At 48.0% G+C, this 22,264-nt stretch overlaps 1 protein-coding gene across 5 annotated transcripts in view; it reads right to left on the bottom strand.

The window, feature by feature from the left end:
* The window catches only part of C12H16orf96 (chromosome 12 C16orf96 homolog), a 51,194-nt gene that overhangs the window by 24,609 nt on the left and 4,321 nt on the right, over positions 1-22,264 (bottom strand). For all 5 annotated transcript variants that reach the window (XM_078344553.1, XM_078344555.1, XM_078344552.1 and 2 more), the window contains exons 3-8: positions 8,036-8,140; positions 5,490-5,570; positions 5,204-5,290; positions 3,749-5,072; positions 1,949-2,034; positions 879-989 (exon numbers count right to left, since the gene is read on the bottom strand). In XM_078344553.1, coding sequence (XP_078200679.1) covers positions 879-989; positions 1,949-2,034; positions 3,749-5,072; positions 5,204-5,290; positions 5,490-5,570; positions 8,036-8,140 — 1,794 coding nt within the window. The remainder of the gene's footprint in view (positions 1-878; positions 990-1,948; positions 2,035-3,748; positions 5,073-5,203; positions 5,291-5,489; positions 5,571-8,035; positions 8,141-22,264) is intronic.

Below are 22,264 nucleotides of genomic sequence, written 5' to 3'. Positions count from 1 at the left end.
CGAGACCAGCCTAGCCAATATGGTGAATCCCTGTCTCCACCAAAAATGCAAAAATCAGCCGGGTGTGGTGGCACATGCCTGTAGTCCCAGCCACTCAGGAGGCTGAGGCAGAAGAATCACTTAAACCTGGGAGGCAGAGTGAGCCAAGATCGTGCCACTGCACTCCAGCCCAGGCGACAGAGCGAGACTCCTCTCAAAAAAAAGAAGAGCCACGCTGGTCTCAAACTCCTGACAAGTGAGCCATCTGCCTCTGCCTCCTAAAGTGCTGGGATTATAGGCGTCAACCACCTTGCCCAGTCCCAGCTAATTTCTTATTTTTGTAGAGATGGGATCTCTCTGTGTTGTCCTGACTTGTCTGAAATTCCTGGCCTCAAGTAATCCTACCACTTCGACTTCCCCAAGTGTTGGGATTACAGATGCCAGCCACCACACCCAGCCTAAATATTTATTTTATTATTGTTTTTTATTTTTATCACACAGCCCAAAATGTCAGTAAACATTTCTACCACTTGCCCAGGGAAATGTTAAGAACATAACAGTTGGCACAAGAAATTCTCTTAATCACTCATTGAGTCATTCAGTAAATGTGATGGAGCCTTCGCTACCCCTCCCCTTCCAGGAGCAGGTGACACAATGGTCAAAAAGAAACTGTCCAGGCCCTTCAGTTTATATGGGTCGGGGTTGGGGGGTGTGGGGTGAGGTTTGTTTGCTTTTCATTGAAGTGTAATTTACACACAGTAAAATGCCAGTGAAGTCCCTCTGGTTCCCAACCTCAAGGGCATCCCCACCTTGTGCAGAACCTTCAGGAAGGGTCTGAAGGTCTGGGTGAGGAATTCTCCCCTTGCCAACCCTTCTCCAGCCTGCCCAGACCTTCTAACCTTGAACTCATCCATGCGAATCTGCAGCTTCTCCACCGCCTTGTCCAAAATGATGTAGTGATCCTTCACTGTCTCTATTTGATTGCCCCAAATTCTCTCAAGTTCTTCCTCCTAAAAGGGGGAGACACAGGCACTCAAGGCCTCTGCTTCTGAGGTCACCATGGCCGGGCCAGGAAGAGGCCTGAGGAAGGGGTGAGGCCAAGAAGAATGTACCAGACCAGGCTGGGCTCTCGTCTGTAATCCCAGCACTTTGGGAGGCCGAGGAGGGTGGATCACCTGAGGTCAGGAGTTTGAGACCACCCTGGTGGTGAAACCCTGTCTCTACAAAAAATACAAAAATTAGCGGGGCGTGGTGGCATGCGCCTGTAATCCCTGCTACTCGGGAAGCTGAGACAGGAGAATTGCTTGAACCCAGGAGGCGGAGGTTGCAGTGAGCTGAGATGGCGCCATTGCACTCCAGCCTGGACAACAGAGTAAGTAAGTATCCATCTCAAAAAAAAGAATGTATCAGACCAGGGTGCCTCCCACCTGCCATCTTTTTAGTTTTCTTTGAGCCTTGCTCAGGCTGGAGTGCAGTGGTGTGATCTTGGCTCACTACAGCCTCCACCTCCCAGGCTCAAGTGATCCTCCCACCTCAGCCTTTAAGTAGCTGGGACTATAGGCAGACACCACCATGCCTGGCTAATTTTTTTTTTTTTTTTTTTTTTTAGAGAAGGGATCTCACTATGTTGCCCAGGTTGGTCTGGAACTCCTGAGCTCAAGTGATCTGCCTGCCTTGGCCTCCTAAAGGTGTGAGCCACTGCACCGGCCCAACCTGCCATCTATCTTAATAGCCACCTGAGAAACAGGAGAACCATGCGGCCCTGTACCTGCCGGCTCCCCAGCACAAGTGGATCCACTTTACAAGGCTGCAGCTGCCTTTGCGGCTGGCTCTCTTCCCCCCAGCCTCTCTTGCTATAGGACACAGCTGCGCCTGGGAGCGGGGAGGGGGGTGGAGGGGGTCAAGGAGTCTTCCATCAGCTTACCTCAAGCCATCATTGCCTCAAAAGCACTTTACCAGAGACACTGACCTTGAGCCTGCACTTCTGGAGGCTGCCGAGCTTTTCCTGCAATATGTCCACTGTTGCCCCAAGGCTGGAAGGGCCTCCCATACTGGCTGAAAACAGAGGATGGGGCAGCTGCTGGGGGCAGGGATGGAGGAAGATGTTTCTGCTGGACTCTAGCTGCTTCTTTTATGGGGCATTTCAGGCAGCACTGCCCAGTGGAAATGCAGGGGCCTTTCAGCTCATGTCACTTTATTTGTTATTATTTTATTTTATTTTTTGAGATGGAGTCGTACTCTCTTGTCCAGGCTGGAGTGCAGTGGCGCAATCTCAGCTCACTGCAACCTCTTCCTCCTGGGTTCAAGCGATTCTCCTGCCTCAGCCTCCTGAGTAGCTGGGACTACAGGCACATGCCATCACATCTGGCTAATTTTTTGCATTTTTAGTAGAGACAGGTTTCACAGTGGTAGCCAGGATGGTCTTGATCTCCTTATTTATTACATTATTTTTTGAGACGGAGTCTCGCTCTGTTGCCAGGCTGGAGTGCGGTGGTGGAATCTCAGCTCACTGCAACCTCCATCTCCCGAGCTCAAGTGATTCTCCTGCCTCAGCTTCTCGAGTAGCTGGGACTACAGGTGCCCCCCCCACCATGCCCAGCCTAATTTTTGTATAAAAAATTAGCCAGGTGTGATAGCACTGCACTCCAGCCTGGGTGATGAGTGTAACTCTGTCTCAAACAACAAAAAAGTTTTTAAAAATTAAAAATAAAAGTTTTTGTTTGTTTCTATGGAGACAGGGTCTCACTCTGTTGCCCAGACTGGAGTGCCTTGGCGCTATCTTGGCTCACTGCAACTTCCGCCTCCCGGGTTGAAAGTGATTCTCCTGTCTCAGTCTCCTGAGTAGCTGGGATTACAGGTGCCCGCTACCACACCAGCTAATTCTTTTATTTTTTAGTAGAGTTGTGGTTTCAACATGTTGGCCAGGTTCAACATGTTGGCCAGGTCTCGAATTCCTGACCTCATGTAATCTGCCTGCCTCATCTTGTAAAGTACTGGGATTACAGGCATGAGCCACCGCACATGGCCAATTTGATTTTTTTTAGAGATGGGGTCTCGATATGTTACCCCATTTGGTCTTGAACTCCTAGGCTCAAGCAATCTTCCTGCCTTGGCCTCCCAAAGTGCTAAGATTACAGGCAGGAGTCACCACGCTCAGCCAATACAATACTGCGTTATGGGCTATCACAAAGGAGTTTTTGAGAGTAATTTTGACATGCCATTTTTCTCAAGTGACATCTTTAAACCCTAACAGCCTCGCTGACCTAAGATAAGACCTCACTGTCCATTTAACAGAATAGACTTTTAAGAGCCAGATGCTTAAGCCAAAGAAATGGATGGCTAAGGCCGGGCGCGGTGGCTCACGTCTGTAATCCCAGCACTTTGGGAGGCCGAGGCAGGTGGATCACGAGGTCAAGAGATCGAGACCATCTTCATCAACCTGGTGAAACCCCGTCTCTACTAAAAATACAAAAAATTAGCTGGGTATGGTGGCGCATGCCTGTAGTCCCAGCTACTCAGGAGGCTGAGGCAGGAGAATTGCCTGAACCCAGGAGGCGGAGGTTGCAGTGAGCCGAGATGGCGCCATTGCACTCCAGCCGGGGTAACAAGAGCGAAACTCCGTCTCAAAAAAAAAAAAAAAGAAATGAATGGCTAATAGTGGAATGCAGATTTTGTTGGTGGAGCCAAATGAAGGACAGGAGGTGTTTCTCAAAGGCTGCACGAGAGGGCCCCACTCCCTGTGCCCTTCCCAAAGCCAGACCAGGCCTACCTAGATGAGTCAAGTGCTGGTTCAGGTTAAAGGACAGCTGGGCAAATTCTTCTTTCAGGGAGTCGTGTTTGATGGGCATCTGGGCTATGTGGCTCATGGAATACCTGACAACCCTCTTCTTGTCTTCAGGGCTCGTGGCCTGCTTGGCAGCCAGCATGCCCTGGGACAGGGCTATATCGGGACTGATGCTGGCAGCAGAGTAGGAGGGAGAGAGGATTTCAGAATCATCATCCACGTCTTGGGATTCTGTTGCTCCCCGGGCAGGCCCTGCACCCAGGACATGTGCAAAGACCCCTAGGGGCCCAGCTGAAGCCATGTCTGTTGCAATGGTGGCCATTTTGGTGGCTGGGGCATCTTTGACAACCTTGGCAGCAACTTTGGCTGTCTGGGCAGCAGAAGATGCCATGGCCTCATAGGCTTCAGCGGCGGCGGTGGCAACGGCAGCGGTGGTTTTCAGCCGGTGAAGGGCAGACTGAGGAGTCTTAGGCTGTGCTTCCTTGGGGGCCCCATCCTTGCCACCTCTATCCTTGGGAGCCATATCCTTATCCTTACGACCTCCATCTTTGGGGACCCCAACCTTGTGAGCTCTATTCTTAGGGGGCCCATCCTTGTGAGCCCTCTCCCGAGGGCCCGTCATGCTGGGGACATCATTTTCTTCCCCCTTTTCTTGGACAGCTGTGACCTGGAGGGCTTCTCCCTGGTGAGACTGATATGGCTGCAGTGGTTGAGGCCACATGAAGCCCAACTCAGTGGCTGGTGGTGGGGCCCCGGAGGGCTGGGGCTGAGGTGGCCGCAGGATGCCTATGTCCCAGAAAGGCCAGGAGCCCAGCCCGGGCAAGCCTTGGGGAAGAGGCCAGCGTCTTGGGAGTGCAGGCCAGTCTCCTGGAGGTGAAGGGCAGGCTCCTGGGGCAGGCACAGGTCCCAGCACAGGCCAAGGTGCTGGCAAGAACCCAGGTGTCACACTGGGCCCCACCACAGACCCCAGTCTGGGCACAGGTTCTGGCTCCAGCCCTGGCGCGGGTTCAGGCCCAGGTACAAATTCAATTGCATGCCCAGGTGAAGACTCAGGTGTGAGGGCCGGAGGCTGCACTGACTCCTGGGCACTGCTGAGTGAAACTGCTTGGGCAGATGGCTCCTCTGGGAGGAGCTCTGGGACCTCATAATGCCAGACAGTCTGCAGCAGCTGGGGATTTTGGATGGGCTCGGAGACGTGGATGGCACGAGTAGCTTCAAGGTACTCGGCGGTCTGGGTCAGGGCAGCCTCTGGGAGCTGCTCCAGAGACTGCCACAGTCGGGGGAAGTCCAGGTATGATGAACCAATTTCCTGTATAAGAGGGGGCAGAGGGGCTCAGCTGGCTCTCAGCCCCACCTCCTACTCTCAGCCGCCCACCTGCTCCCCATCTTCCCAAGGCTGTCCCCAACCCTCCGCTAACCTCTCCTTCCTTCCTTACTCACTGAGGTGAATATGGCATCATGGAGGCCACTCCAGAGCACCATGTCCTCGGTTTTGGGGATGGTCTGAACCTTGTTCTGGAGAGAAGCCTGAGGGGTGGAGGTGGACAATGAGGGGTGGAGGTGGACAATGAGGGGTGGAGGTGGACAATGAGGGGTGTGAACCTGGAGGGGGCAGTGCTCCCCACACCCCCAAAGAAACCTTTCCAGGCTGTGTTCTCCTTGCCCCTCCCTACCCTCAGCACCCAGGACACGGGAGATAGGGGAAGGCGGGGATCGTGGCCCTTACCACTTCCGGCTGCAGCGCGACCATCTTCCGGTTCTGGATTCTGAAGTCTTCAGCGAACATACCCATTCTTTCTGGGTGTATCTGTAAAGGGAAGCAAGTCTGTGGACTGGGGCTCCAGGTTCTGTCCCACCCCTGCCTCTTCCCGCGGCTCTAAGAGACTAAGCGCTTGAGGAGGAAGAACGGGTTCCGAAGCCAGTGTTTCCTAGACAGTGGGAAAGAGTTCCATGAGAAAACGAATTTGGGAAATGCTGGGCTAAAAGGCATTTCAGGATGGGTGCAGTGACTCACGCCTGTAATCCCAGCACTTTCCGAGGCTGAAGCGGGGGTAGATCACTTTAGGTCAGGAGTTCGAGAGCAGCCTGGTCAACAGGTGAAACACGATCTCTCTAAAAATACAAAAATTAGCTGGGCCAGGTGGTGTGTGCCTGTTATCCCAGCTACTCGGAATTCTCCTGAGGCAGGATAATCACTTGAACCCAGAAGGCAGAGGTTGCAGTGAGCAGAAATCGTGCCATTGTACTCCAGCCTGGGTGACAAAGCGAGACTCTGTCTCAAAAAAAAAAAAATATAAAAATAACAAAACTAGCTGGGCCTGGTGGTATGCACCTGTAATCCCAGCTAATTTGGGATTACAAACTCCTGACTTCAAGAATCACTTGAACCTGGGAGGCAGAGGTTGCAGTGAGTTGAGATCACACTATTGCACATAAACCTGGGCAACAGAGCAAGACTTCATCTCATAAGTAAATAAATAAAGCATTTCAACAGGTTTATGTACTGTAGGACTTCCCAGAGCCTTGAATGGGCAAAAGCACTTTGGCAGGCTGAGACAGGCAAATCACCAGGTCAGGAGTTTGAGACCAGCCTGACCAACATTAGACCACCCTGTCTCCACTAATAATACAAAAATGAGCCAGGTGTGGTGGTGTGTACCTGTAATCCCAGCTATTCGGGAGGCTGAGGCAGAAGAATAGCTTGAACCTGGGAGGTGGAGGTTGCAATGAGCCAAGGTCGTGCCACTGCAGCCTGGGCGACAGAGCAAGACTCCATCTCAAAAAAAAAAAAAATCTAGAGACAGCTCAAAAAGGCATTGGCATTGTTTTTCTTTTACTTCTTTCTTTTTTGAGACAGAGTCTCACTCTGTCACTGGGCTGGAGTGCAGTGGTTCCATCTCGGCTCACTGCAACTTCCCACTCCCTGATTCAAGCAATTCTCCCACTTCAGCCTCCCAAGTCGCTGGAGTTGCAGATGCTCACCACCACGTCTGCCTAATTTTTGTATTTTTAACAGAGACGAGGGTTTCACCATGTTGGCCAGGATGGTCTCAAACTCCTGAATTCAAGTGATCTGCCCGCCTCAGCCTCCCAAAGTGCTGGGATTACAGGCGTGAGCCACAGCGCCCGGATTTCTAACAGCTTTTTCTAAGGGGCCCTATTGAGTAGCTCATAATGCAGCTTTTGACAGCGCCCTTTCTGCTTAGATGGGAGCCATCCAGCCCATGACTGAAGCTCCCACAGTTGCTAAGATGATCACATACAGGCCCCGACCTGTGAAGCTGGGATAATACAGAAAATTACGCTATTTGGGGGAAATTGCTAAACCTGAGGATGTGGAGAGCTGGCCAGCTGTGACTCCTCAGTTGTGATGGGGGAAGCTGCCTCGATTCTCAGGGACTCCACATCCTTCCATTCATGGTAGGGTGTGAGAACATACTTGGTGGATGGTTTTTGGCTACAGAAGGTCATATGCATGCCTGCACTGTGATTATTCCACTTTCTGTGTGGACAGAGCTTTCCAGGAGGGGAAGAGGTGTTCTTTTTGCTAAGTTGGTGGAATACAAGGCTGGCATTGCCAAGACTTGGGGAACACCTGCCTGAGAATGAAGCCAACTGAGAGGAAAGCCTCACTGAGAGATATCAGTACTGCATGAGTACCTAGATTTGGCCTTCCCTGGACCTTTTAGTAAATGAGACAATAAGTCTGTTATTTTGCCTAATCCAGGATGACTTGATTTCTGTCAATTATAACTAATGTCTTAACACAGTGGGGTAGAAAGCATGAAAGGGTCAGCCAAGTGTGGTGACTCACACCTGTAATCTCAGCACTTTGGGAGGTCGAAGTGGGATGATCACCTGAGGTCAGGAGTTCAAAACCAGCCTGGCCAACATGGTGAAACCTCATCTCTACTAAAAATACAAAAATTAGTTGGGCATGGTGGTGTGCGCCTGTAATCCCAGCTACTCAGGCAGGAGAATCACTTCAATCCAGGAGGCAGACATTGCAGTGAGCCAAGATCGTGCCACTGCACTCCAGCCTGGGTAACAAAGTGAGACTCTGTCTCAAAAAAAAGAAAAAGAAAAAAAGAAAGGAAGCATGGAGGGGTCACAGAGAACTCAGTGGCACTGGCCAAGTGGCGGGGCCACGTGAGCATGCCCTCACAGCTGCACTCTTGGCCTAAGAGTAAGCTTCCTAGATTTTCCTCATCGATCCAACCCCCTATGGCCTGAGTGTCACAGCTGGCAAAGAGGATGCTGGGGAGGGACAACCTTGTCAAGCATGTTCTTCAGCGTGTCCACGTCCTTCCTGAGTGCTTTTACGGTGACCTGGAGTGCATGAAGATCAGTGAGCAGGTCCTGCAGGGTCTGCATTGACTGCAAAAGAGGAGGAGAAACTGAAATCGGGTACGGCTGGGGGAGAAGGTGAGTGAAGTGCAGAAGCTTCCTGATGATGGCTGCTGTCCAAGGGGTCCTCCTGGCTCTCCCAAGGCGGAGGCTTGAACCTACAAGGGGGCCGGCAGATGCCACTAAAGTCAACAGTGCTCTGAGCTCCTCGTGGCCTGGATGAGGAGGCAACTCTGTATGTGAATATATCCATTAACCAGGAGTTACTCATTATGAAGCATCTCACACCCTTTCTTGTATGATGGATGTCAGCCACAGAGGAAGCACAGCCCATTGCTGGGTAGAAGCCACTGGAGGATCAGGAGCAGGGAAGACAGGGTTGCATTTACTTTTTTCTAAGATGGAGTCTCACTCTGTGGCGGAGGCTGGAGTGCAGTGGCTCAATCTCAGCTTGCTGTAACCTCTACCTCCTGGGCTCAAGTGATTCTCCTGCCTCAGCCTCCTGAGTAGCTGGAACCACAAGGTGTGTATCTCCACACCCAGCTAATTTTGTCTTGTTTTGTTTGTTTTCTTGGTAGAGACAGGAGTTTCACCATATTGCTCAGGCTGGTCTCAAACTCCTGAGTTCAGGCGATCTGCCCTGGCCTCCCAAAGTGCTGGGATATGAGCTACTGCTCCCAGAGGGCAAAAGGGGAAGCAGCCTGCGTGCAGAACTGATTGCTTCCTGGGGCAGGGAGAAATCCTCACACAGCTTGTGTCAGAAGTGTGTTGTGAGCCGGGCGCGATAGCTCATGCCTGTTATCCCAGGACTTTGAGAGGCTGAGGTGAGCAGACCGCTTGAGGCCAGGAGTTCAAGACCAGTCTGGTCAAGACAGTGAAATCTCGTTTCTACTAAAAATACAAAAAAATCTTAGCAGGGCGTGGTGTTTTGTTCCTGTAATCCCAGCTACTCGGGAGGCTGGGACAGGAGAACCACTTGAACATGGGAGGCAGAGGTTACAGTGAGCCAAGATGGCACCACTGCACTCCAGACTAGATGATAATGTAAGACTGTCTCAAAAAAAAAAAAAAAAGTGTGTTATGAGAGCAGTGTGAAAGAAACTGAGTTTTTTCCACTAAGAGGATCAATAATCCATCTGGAGGACATAATAATCATAAACATACATATTTAACAACAGAGCCCTTTATAAAATACATGAAGGAAAAGCTGACAGAATTGAAAGTGCATCTGGAAAGCATGTTGGCTGCTTTGCAGGGTCCAGTTACCATGAGCAAGGTCTGGTACCAAAAAGAAAGTGAATTTATTCTGAAGCTAGCTTGAGGAGGGGGCACAACATGTCCTGGCTTTAAATGTGCCACTTCAATTCTGGAACAAAAAGTGGGCACTTTTAGGAGGTAAGGTACAGAGCCAGCAAGGGCAGGGGTTCCCCTGTGAACTTGATGTCTTATCTACTGGGCAGCTGAGTTGGCACCTTCCTGAGAAGAAGTTGTAAAAGTGGCCAAGTGAGCACGCTTTCCACTTGCCCTCCTGGTGACTGTGAGTTCCCAGGTGACCCCTGGAGGGTGAAAGTTCCCAGGTGAAAGTCCTATAAGGGGCGTGCTTTGGTCTCTAAATCTGTCTCTTATCTCTCCAGCAGTTATGGGAACTTGCCCTGTAGGGAGTGCCTGGTGAAGGAGGGGTCAAAGGCTATCTTTGCATTTTTTTTTTGAGACACTGTCTTGCTCTGTCACTTAGGCAACCTTCACCTCCCAGGTTCAAGTGATTCTCTCACCTCAAACTCCTGAGTAGCTGGGACTACAGGGGCGCACCACCACGCCCAGCTAATGGAGTTATACCATGTCAGTCAGGGTGGTCTTGAACTCTTGACCTCAAGTGATCCGCCCACCTCGGCGGAATGCTGAGATTACAAGCATGAGCCACCTCACCTTGCCTCTCTTTGCATTTCCTTTTTTTTTTTTTGAGGTGGAGTCTCACTCTGTTGCCCAGGCTGGAGTGCAGTGGCACACTCTCAACTCACTGTATCATCTGTCTCCTGGGTTCAGGTGATTCTTTTGCCTCAGACTCTCTGGCAGCTAGGACTACAGGCCTGTGCCACCACACCTGGCTAATTTTTGTATTTTTAGTAGAGACAGGGTTTCACCATATTGGCCAGGCTGGTCTCAAACTCCTGACCTTGTGATCCCCCCACCTAGGCCTCCCAAAGTGCCAGGATTACAGGTGTGAACCACTGCACCCAGTCCTCTCTTTATATTTCTAAAATGCTAAGCAGGAAGTAGGGAACAGTAGGGAAGGAGAAAGGAAGAGAAAATAATTTTAAAAATAAACTATCTCTTAGAACAGGGGTGCTCAGTTACAAAAGAAGAAATAGATAATTCGCAAGAATAGTTCAAGACTTCAATATCCTATTTTCATTTACTTATTTATTTTTATTTTTAGAGGCAGAGTCTTGCTGTGTCACCCAGGCTGGAGTACAGTGGTGCAATCTCAGCTCACTGCAACCTCCACCTCACAGATTCAAGCGATTCTCCTGCTTCAGCCTTCCAAGTAGCTGGGATTACAGGCCCCCACCACCATGCCCAGCTAATATTTGTATTTTTTAGTAGAGACAGGGTTTCACCATATTGATCAGGCTGGTCTCAAACTCCTGACCTCAGGTGGTCCACCCTCCTTGGCCTCCCAGAGTGCTGGGATTACAAGTGTCAGCCACTGTGCCGGCCTCAATATCCTATTTTCTTTTTTTTTTTAAAGACGAAGTTTCACTCTTGTTACCCAGGCTGGAGTGCAATGGCACCATCTCAGCTCACCGCAACCTTCGCCTCCTGGGTTCAGGGAATTCTCCTGCCTCAGCCTCCTGAGTAGCTGGGATTACAGGCACGCGCCACCACGCCCAGCTAATTTTTTGTATTTTTAGTAGAGACGGGGTTTCACCATGTTGACCAGGATGGTCTCGATCTCTTGACCTCATGATCTACCCGCATCGGCCTCCCAAAGTGCTGAAATTACAGACTTGAGCCACCGTGCCCGGCCCTGAATCCTATTTTCAATAATGAATAGAATAACCAAGATAAGGTCCAGCATGGTGGCTCACACCTGTAATACCAGCACTTTGGGAGGCTGAAGTGGAAGGACGGATTGAGCCCAGGGGTTCCAGACCAGCCTGGGCAACAAAGGGAGACCCTGTTCCTATAAAATAAATAAAATTAACAAAACAAAAGACCAGCGAGAAAAGAGAAGATCTGAACAATACGATGAACCAACTAGACATACTAGATATCTACAGAATACAACAATGGTGGAATACATCTTCTTCTCAAGCGCACATTGCACATAGAATACTCTCCAGGGTAATGCCACAAAACAAGCCTAACACATTTCAAAAGGACTGAAATTATGCAAAATACATATTCTGACCACAATGGAATTACATTAGAAAGCAACAGAGAGGCCAGGTATGGTGGCTCATGCCTGTAATCCCAGCACTTTGGGAGCTTGAGGCGGGAGTATCATTTGAGCTCAGGAGTTCCAGACCAGCCTGGGCAGCATAGTGAGATCCTGTATCTACTAAAAAATACAAAAATTAGCTGAGCTTGGTGGTGTGTGCCTGTAGTCCCAGCTACTTGGGAGGCTGAGGCAGGAGAATCGCTTGAACCTGGAAGGCAGAGGTTGCAGTGAGCTGAGATCACGCCCTGCACTCCAGCCTGGTGACAGAGCGAGAATCTATCTCAAAAAAAAAAGAAAAAGGGCTGGGGGCAGTGGCTCACGCCTGTAATCCTAGCACTTTGGGAGGCGAGGTGTGGATCACCTGAGGTCAGGAGTTCAAGACCAGCCTGGCTGTCATGGTGAAACCCCACCTTTTTTTAAAAAAAAAAAAAGGCTGGGCATGGTGGTTCAAGCCTGTAATCCCAGCACTTTGGGATCACGAGGTCAAGAGATCGAGACCATCTTGGCCAACATGGTGAAACCCTGTCTCCACTAAAAATACAAAAAAAAATTAGCTGGGCGTGGTGGCATAAGCCTGTAGTCCCAGCTACATGGGAGGCTGAGGCCGGGGAATTGCTTGAACCAGGGAGGTGGAGGTTGCGGTGAGCCGAGATCACACCACTGTACTCCAGCCTAGCGCCTGGCGACAGAGCAAGACTCTGTCTCAAAAAAAAAAAAAAAAAGCAACAGAAGAAACTATTGAAAATTCACAAATATGTAGAAAAAAACTTTTTTTTTGAGACGGGGTTTCACAATATTGGTCAGACTGGTCTCGAACTCCTCACCTCAGGTGATCCACATGCCTCGGCCTCCCAAAGTGCTGGGATTACAGGTGTGAGCCACCGCACCCGGCCATATGTAGAAAATTTAAAAGCATTCTATTAATTAACAAGTAGGTCAAAGAAGAAATAACAATAGAAATTAGAAACCAGTTTGAAATGAGTTAAAATGAAAGTACAACACACCAGAATTTATGGGATGCAGCTAAAGTGGTGAAATGTATTGTCTTAAGTGACTATATTAACAAAGAAAGATCTTGAATCAATAACTTAACCTTCCCCCTTAAGACACTGGAACAAGAAAAGCAAACTGACCCTAAAACTAATAGAAATAAGAAAATAGGTTGGGCCTGGTGGCTCACACCTATAATCCCCAAAGTTTAGGAGGCTGAGGTGGGCGGATCACGAGGTCAAGATATTGAGACCATCCTGACCAACATGGTAAAACCCTGTCTTTACTAAAAGTACAAAAGTTAACTGGGCATGGTGGTGAGTGCCAGTAGTCCTAGCTACTAGATAGGCTGAGGCAGGAGAATCACTTGAATCCGGGAGGCGGAGGTTGCAGTGAGCTGAGATCACGCCACTGTACTTCAGCCTTGTGACAGAGTGAGACTCTGTCCCAAAATAATAATAAATAAGAAAATAGCAGAGTATGGTCAAATTAATGAAATAGAGAATAAAAAAATAGAGAAAAATCAATGAAACTAAACACGGTTAATTAAAAAGATCAACAAAATTGACAAACTTTTAGCTAGATTGGCCAAGAACAAGACTCAAATTATTAAAATCACAAATGAAAGAGGGGACATTCTTTGACTCTACAAAAATAAAAAGGATTACAAAGAAATGCTATGAATAATTGCATGCCGACAAATTACATAACTTAGGTGAAATGGACAAATTTCTAGAAAGACACAAACTATTAAAACTGACTCAAGAAGAAATAGACAATCTGAATAAACCTATAAGAAGAGATTAAAGTCATAATGAAAAGTACCTTTTGTGCTTCAAAAGACACCAGCAAGAAAATGAAAATACAACCCACAAAATAGGAGAAAACCTCATTTTGCAAATCACATATCTGACCCAATATATCCGGATTATATAAAGAACTCTTACAACTTGATCATTCAAATAGCCCAATTAAAAATGCAAAGATCTGAATAGACATTTCTCCAAAGATGATGTGCAAATGGCCAATAAGCACATAAAAAGAAAAGATACCCAACATCATTTGTCATCAGGGAAGTGAAACTCAAAACTACAATAAGATACCACTTCGAACTCGTAGGATGATGAAAATCAAAAGTCAGAGGCCGGGCGCGGTGGCTCACGCCTGTAATCCCAGCACTTTGGGAGGCCGAGGCTGGTGGATCACGAGGTCAAGAGATCGAGACCGGAGAACGATCCAAGATGGCCGATCGCTAACATCCCGGGATTGCAGCTCTCAGGGAAGGCGCGGAGAACTAGAGGACACCACACTTTCAGACAAAGTCTGGTCGCTCACGAAGCAGAAGATCTCCCAGTGGTGGAAACACACGAGTCGCCAGCGCGACTCTCGCAGTCGGTGCAGCGGTTCCGCCGGCACCTCGAGGCGGCAGCGCTCGGCGCAGAGTAAACGGGACCGGTTCCCCTTCTGACCGAGGTTTGGAGCCCCAGGAAGGCAGAGTCGCCTACTACGGAAACAAGAAGGAAGCCAGACAGGAGAATCCTGGGCAGAAAAGCACCATCAGTTTTAACGCCGCTGCTCTGGCCCTGGGAACTAAAAACCTGGACGTCCACTCAAGAGACCTAATCTGAAAGTTGGTAATTTCAAAGACGACAGGAGGATACATTTACAATGACGGGAAGAAACCAGAGTAAAAAAGCTGAGAATACTCAAAGTCAGAACGCCTCTCCCTCTAAAGATGATCACAGTTCCACATCAACAATGGAACAAGGCTTGATGGAGAACGAGCGCCTCCTGATGACAGAATCACTCTTCAAGGAATGGATAATAACAAACTTTGGTGAGTTAAAAGAACATGTTGTAGCCCAACGTAAAGAAACTAGGAACTTTGAAAAAAGGTTTGATGAAATCCTATTGAGAATAGACAACTTAGAGAGGAGTATGAGTGAATTAATGGAACTGAAGAATACAATACAGGAACTCCGAGAAGTATGCACAGGTTTAAACACTCGAATTGTTCAAGCAGAAGAAGGGATATCAGAGGTCAAAGTCCAACTTAATGAAATAAAACGTGAAGAAAAGATTAGAGAAAAAAGGATAAAAAGGAATGAGCAAAGTCTCCAAGAAATGTGGGACTATGTGAAAAGACCAAATTTACGTTTGATAGGTGTACCTGAATGCCACGGAGAGAATGAATCCAAGCTGGAAAATACCCTTCAGGATATTATTCAGGAAAATTTTCCTAAACTAGCAAAGCAGGTCAACATTCAACCCCAGGTAATACAGAGAACACCACAAAGATATTCCTCAAGAAGAGCAACCCCAAGGCACATAATCGTTAGATTCACCAGGGTTGAAACGAAGGAGAGGATACTAAGGGCAGCCAGAGAGAAAGGTCAGATTACCCACAAAGGCAAGCTTATCAGACTTACAGCAGATCTTTCAGCAGAAACTCTACAAGCCAGAAGAGAGTGGGGGCCAATATTCAACATTCTCAAAGAACAGAACCTTCAGCCCAGAATTTCATATCCAGCCAAACTAAGCTTCACAACTGAAGGAAAAATAAAATCTTTTATGAACAAGCAAGAACTCAGAGATTTTATTACCACCAGGCCTGCTTTACAAGAGCTTCTGAAAGAAGCATTACACACAGAAAGAAACAACCAGTATTAGCCTTTCTAAAAATACACCAAAAAGTAAAGAGCACCAACATAAAGAAGAATTTACACCAACAAATGGATAAAACAGCCAGTCAACATCAAATGGCAGTAACCCTAAATTTAAATTGACTAAATTCCCAATCAAAAGACACAGCCAAAACCCAACGGCATGTTACATCCAGACCTGTTTCACATGCAAGGATACACAAAGACTCAAAACAAAGGGATGGAGAAAGATTTACCAACCAAATGGAGAGCAAAAATAAATAATAAATAAATAAAAAGCAGGAGTTGCAATTCTTGTATCAGATAAAATAGATTTTAAAGCAACAAAGATATAGTGGTAAAAGGATCAATGCAACAACAAGAGCTAACGATCCTAACACCCAGATAGGAGACTTAGATTCAATGAGACAGAAAATTAATAAGGATAACAAGGACTCGAACTCAGATCCAGAACAAGTAAACTTAATAAATATTTATAGAGCTCTCCACTTCAAATACACAAAATATACATTCTTGTCAATACCACATCACACCTACCCATAAGTTTAAATGAAACATTGATTGGCCATTATTAATACCCAATTTTTTTCCAAAATAAAGCAATATTTCCATTTACTCTCCCTCTTTCTCTTCCTCTCCTTTACTTACTTTTTTTTTTTTTCTTTCCTTCTTTCAAAAAAAAAGAAATCAACTTGTAAACCTCTAGATCCAGGTCGGCAATGTCTCTTTCATTGCTTGATTTCCTTTCTTCCCTTCCCTCCCTCCCTCCCTCCCTCCCTCCCCGCTTCCTTCCTTCCTTCCTTCATCCCTTCCTTCCTCCCTACCATCCTTATTCCCTTCCTTCCTGCCTTCCTCCCCCCCCCCAAAAAAAAAAAAAAAAAGAGATCGAGACCATCCTGGTCAACAAGGTGAAACCCCATCTCTACTAAAAAGACAAAAAAAATTAGCTGGGCACAGTGGCGTATGCCTATAATCCCAGCTACTTAGGAGGCTGAGGCGGGAGAACTGCCTGAACCCAGGAGGCAGAGGTTGCAGTGAGCCGAGATCGCACCATTGCACTCCAGCCTGGGTAACAAGAGCGAAACTCTGTCTCAATTTAAAAAAAAAAAAGTCAGATAATAAGTGCTGTTAATCACAAGGAGAAATTGTAATTCTCATACACCGCTGGTGGGAATGTCAACTGTACAGCCTTTTTAGAAGTCAGTGTGGCAGTTTCTCACAAGATTAAACAGAGATACAGGATGATTCACTGATTCTAATCCTAGGTATATTCCCAAAAGAAATGAAAACATAGGTCCATATAAAAACATCTACATGTGGGCCAGGCATGGTAGCTCATATCTGTAATCCTACTGCTTTGGGAGCCCAAGGCAGAAGACTGCTTGAGGCCAGGAGTTCAAGATCAGTGTGGGCAACACAGTAAGACCATATCACTACAAAAAAAAAAAAAAAAAAAAAAAAAACCTTAAAAATTAGCCAGGCATGGTGCCAAGCACCTGTAGTCCCAGAAACTTGGGAGGTGGAGGTGGGAGGATTGCTTGAGACCAGGAGTTTGAGGCTGTAGTGGGCTATGATTGCATTGCTGAACTCCAGCCAGGGCAACAGAGCAAGACCTTGTCCCCAAAAACAAAACAAAAGCTTGCACATGATGTTTATAGCAGCATATTCGTAACAGGCAAAAGGCGGAAACAAGGCTGGGTGTAGTGGCTCATGCCTGTAATCCCAACACCTTGGGAGGCCGAAATGGGTGGATCATCTAAGGTCAGGAGTTTGAGGCCAGCCTGGCCAACATGGTGAAACCCTGTCTCTACTAAAAATACAAAAATTAGAAACCCAGAATTGTAATCCCAGCTACTTGGGAGGCGGAGGCATGAGAATCGCTTGAACCCAGGAGGCAGAGGTTGCAATGAGCCAAGACTGTGTCATTGCACTCCAGCCTGGGCGACAAGATTGAGGCTTCATGTATCTCACACGGAGATTGCAGTGGCACAATCTCAGCTTCCTGCACCTTCCACCTCCCTTTGATACGCAGTGAAAGGTCTCTCACTCTGGACTCACCTGCTGCCTCACATGCAGGGTACATGCTCTGGACTCCCATCTTAGGTGCTAGGAGAAGGTCTTGACGTGTGTGTGATGGAGTATATGTTGTTTGCTGAGAGGCGATGGCAAGGAATACCGAACCATCTCCAGGCAGAAAATTGCTAGAATAGTAAGCAATATGTACTGGTCATGCACTAGTTATACCAGTTCCCAAAACACAGGATACGTGACCTTGTCCCAATTGCTGACTCACAGAGAGTGCTTTCTAGCTTATTTCTATTTTAGTAGTGAACAGGCACTATTTGCCTGTTTATTCTATGAAGAAACACTGAGCACCTGCTTATTAAACACAGGCACTTGTTCACAAAGAATATATACGTGGGTCAGAGTCTGCTCTCAGCTTTCAGCTGAGAAATGCTGGCCGACCCCTAACGTCCCACTCTTATCCCAGTTTTGCACTCTTTGTGTCTGTTTCTTTTCTTCTTTTTTTTTTTTTTTAGGGACTGGATCTCACTATGTTGCCCAGGCAGGAGTGCAGTGGCTATTCACAGGCGTGATTCCTGATCAGCACGGGAGTTTTGACCTGCTCCATTTCAGACCTGGGCTGGTTCACCCCTCCTTAGGCAACCTGGTGGTCCCCCGCTCCTGGGAGGTCACTATATTGATGCTAAACTTAGTGCGGACACCTCATCGGCATAGTGCACTACAGCCTAGAACTCCTGGGCTCAAGTGATCCTCCCATCTCAGCCTCCCGAGTAGCTGGGACTACAGGGAGGAGCCACTGCACCGGCCTGTGTCTGTTTCTTAATTCCTTCAATGCCACCTGGGTTGGGGTCTCCATGACTGAGCTGGTCTTGACACTAGGGAAGAAGGGGCAGGAGAGACAGCTGTGGGGAAAGCAGTCAAGGTCTTTTTTCTGCCCAGGGTGATGTTGCCACATTCAGGTCTTGGATGGTGCTGAGCTGAAGGGAAAGCGAGCCCCAGACAGCTGCCCTTCCCAGAAGCTGACCCATGGCATAGTACTTGAAGTCTAAACCTGCCCTGGTCTCTCTCTCTCTCTCTCTAAAGAGGGCTTCAAGGATGCTGGGTTTGAGCTAGGGCCCAGTACTTACAAAGGCTTTAAGAGGCCTGAAAAAGGGGCTAAAGCAAACACCACCTCAGACAAGCGGCTAGACTTGTCCACATGGTCACATCCAGGACTTTGGAAAATAGGAATGCTAACATTTCCCTCCATGGAAACGAGGAATGCAAGAGCACTTCATGACACTCTGTGAAGGTGATACCAATGTCATCTGAGTGTTTGTTCCCATTACTGCAATCACCGCAACCTCGGTACTCTAACAGCCCAAAGTGTCTTCCATACCTTTAAGTTATGTTATGAAATACTTCCAATCCAATTGTTATTTGTATTTCATTTATTTATTTATTTGAGGAAGAGCTTTTCTCTGATGCTCAGGCTGGAGTGCAGTGGCGCAATCTCTGCTCACTGCAACCCCCACTTCCAAGCTTCAAGTGATTCTCTTGCCCCAGCCTCCTGAGTAGCTGGGATTATAGGGAAGCACCACCATGCCCAGCTCATTTTTGTATTTTTAGTAGAGATGGGTTTTTTTCCATGTTGGCCAGGCTGGTCTGGAACTTCTAAGCTCAGGTGATCTGCCTGCCTCAGTCTCCCAAAATGTTGGGATTATAGGCGTGAGCCACCGTGCCCAGCATTAAAATCCAATTTAAATGTGAAATCATTTTCACCTGTGCATTATACAGCAGGTGCTTTCCAGTTGCTGCGGGAGTAAAATGGGGAGGGAGTCAAGAAATAAAGAAACCGACAACAGGTTGTTAGCATCCCCTTAGACCGGACTTCCTGGACCCTGTGAATGCAGATGGCATCACCTGAGCTGTAGAAGCTGCGTGCAGGTATCCAAGTCTGATAATGGCCAAGAACAAATTAGGAGGGCAGAAGTCCAGGAATGCGCTTCACATAGCCAGCCAAAAACACTTCAAGGCTAAAAACAAAGCAAAATCAGTTACCATTAATCTTTTGGAATCACACTTTGTTGCCCAGGCTGGAGTGCAGTGGCCTGATCTCGGCTCACTGCAACCTCCACCTCCCAGGTTCAGGCAATTCTCATGTCTCAGCCTCCTGACTAGTGGCTGATTTTTGTATTTTTAGCAGAGACAGGGTTTAACCACACTGGCCAGGCTGGTCTTGCACTCCTGACCTCAGGTCATCCACCTGCCTCGGTCTCCCAAAGTGCTGGGATTACAGGTGTGTAATAATACTAGGTAATAATAATAAAAAGAAAAGTTAACAGATGGTGAGCGCAGTGGTCAAGCCTGTAATCCCAGCACTTTGGGCCAAAGTGGGAGGATTGCTTGAGCCTAGGGGTTCCAGACCAGCCTGGGCAAAATGGCAACAGCCCACCTCTACCAAAAATACAAAGATTAGCCAGTGAGGTAGCACAGGCCTGTAGTCCTACCTCCTCAGGAGGCTGAGGTGGGAGGATCACCTCTGGGTTGAGCCCGGGGAGGCTGAGGCTGCAGTGAGCTGAGATCCTGCCACTGCAGCCCAGCCTGGGCAACAGAGTGAGACCCTGCCTTAAAAATAAAAACAACAGGGCTAGGCGTGGTGGCTCACGCCTGTAATCCAAACACTTTGGAGGCCAAGGCAGGTGGATCTCCTGAGGTCGGGAGTTCAAGACCAGCCTGACCAACATGGTGAAACCTCGTCTTTATTTAAAAAAATAAAATACATAAAAAACACACACACCCACAAAAAAAACAAAAGTTGGGCGGACACGGTGGCTCAGGCCTATAATCCCAGCACTTTGGGAGGCCGAGGCTGGTGGATCACGAGGTCAAGAGATGAGACCATCCTGGTCAACAAGGTGAAACCCCGTCTCTACTAAAAATACAAAAATTAGCTGGGCATGGTGTCGCGTGCCTGTAATCCCAGCTACTCAGGAGGCTGAGGCAGGAGAATTGCCTGAACCCAGGAGGTGGAGGTTGCGGTGAGCTGAGATCGCGCCATTGCACTCCAGCCTGGGTAACAAGAGCGAAACTCCGTCTCAAAAAACAAAAAAAGTTAATAAGAGTGAATAAAGGTTTTGTAAATTCATAAAAGAACGTGCACACTTCTCAAAAAGCTTTTCTTTCTTTCTTTCTTTCTTTTTTTTTTTTTTTTTTTGACAGCCTTGCTCCATTGTCCGGGCTTACTGCAGCCTCAACCTCCCAGGCTCAAGCAATCCTGCCTCAGCCTCCTGAGTACCTCAGACTACAGGCGCACGACCATGCCCAGCCAATTTTGAAATTTTGGGGTTAGAAAGGATGTCTTGTCATGTTGCCCAGGCTGGTCTTGAGCTCCTGGGCTCGAGGGATCCTCCGACCTCAGCCTCTCAGAGTGCTGGGATTACAGGCGTGAGCCACCGCACCTGGCAATCCTTTCTCTTGAACATCTGCAGAAAGAACTGATTCCCCAGTGGCTTCATGAAAGTGAACCAGTTACTGCTGACGAAGCTGCAGGATTAATGGCTTAGTGGTGATGCATCTAATTCCCTTGAAAAGACCAAAAAATTAAAGCTTTTCTACAATACAAAAATCCCCTAAGCCTTGGACCCACAATAGGGGGTTAGACGAAACAATCTCAGCAACAAACAGCTGACATCATCTCTCGTGTTCTCCTATGAGGCCAGCTGCAAGAGGTTATCATCACAGATGAGAAAAAGCCAGGCCTGAAGAAGGCAGACGGGGACTCTCAAAAGGAAAATTGTCCCTTGAACATCGTTTGCCAGGCGACCCCCAGCAGCCTTACTAGTTGGTGGTACAGACAGCTATGCAGTTTGCACCATTCTAGAACCAGCTGCCATGGCAACCCCCTTCAATGTGTCGTTGTGGGAACCTCAGGCAACCTCAATCAGGCCAGGACAAGGCAAGATTCTCTAATGATGGGGACATTCCTTAGCTGCACAAACAGTTCTGGAGGTTGCACACCTAGGTCTGAACCTGTCCACAAGCCCTTTTTGTGAGCTGCGTGGGTTGCCCTGTTGAGCTGCTCGGGGTACCTGTACCTTCTAGAAGCCTTCATCAAGGCAGGCCAGGAGGCAAGCTGCCTCTGGGGTGCCAGCACCTTGGATCCTGGTACCCACCTGTCCTGCCCACAAGGCCCCCATAATATGCCCTCAGCCACACCAGGCAGTCCTGCCTCTAGAAACAATTTTTGTCTTAAAGTCTATCTTGTCTGAGAAGACCCCACTCTCCTCTGGTCACTGCTTGAAAGGAATACGAGGAATAGCTTTTTGGGGGGGGGGCGGAGGACAGAGTTTCACTCTTATCGTCCAGGCTAAAGAGCAATGGCACGATCTCGGCTCTCTGCAAACTCTGCCTCCCAAGTTCAAGTGATTCTCCTGCCTCAGCCTCCTCAGTAGGTGTGATTATAGGCACCCACCACCACACCCCGCTAATTTTTGTATTTTTACTAGACATCACCATTTTGGCCAGGCTGGTTTTGAACTCCTGACCTCAAGTGATCCACCTGCCTTGGCCTCCCAAAGGGGTGGGATTGTAGGCGTGAGTCACGGCGCCCAGCTGTAATATCTTTTTATATCCTTTTAACCTATTTGTGTTTTTGGTTTTTTTTTTTTTTTTTTTTGTAGAGACAGGGTCTCACTCTGTTACCCAGGCTAGAGTGCAGTGGAACAATCAGAGCTCCTCACTACAATTGCCAACTCCTGGGCTCAAGCAATCCTCTTGCCTCAGCCTCTCGAAGAGCGGAGATTACGGTGCACGCCACCGTGCCTGGCCCTATTTGTGTCTTTGAATCTTGTTTTTTGTGTTTTTTTTTGCCCGCTCCCCGTGTTTTTGAATCTTAAGTGTGTCTCTTGTAAGCATCAGATAATAGTTAGGTCATGTTTTATTGTTTGTCTTTGAGATGGAGTCTCACTCTGTTGCCCAGGCTGAACTGCAATAGTGTGATCTCAGCTCACTCAACCTCCACCTCCCAGGTTCAAGCGATTTTCCTGCCTCAGC

Source organism: Callithrix jacchus, chromosome 12 (genome assembly GCF_049354715.1).
Source record: "Callithrix jacchus isolate 240 chromosome 12, calJac240_pri, whole genome shotgun sequence".
NCBI lineage: Eukaryota > Metazoa > Chordata > Mammalia > Primates > Cebidae > Callithrix > Callithrix jacchus.
The sequence above is the reverse complement of the archived record's forward strand: the minus strand, read 5'-3'. Positions and strand labels throughout refer to the sequence as shown.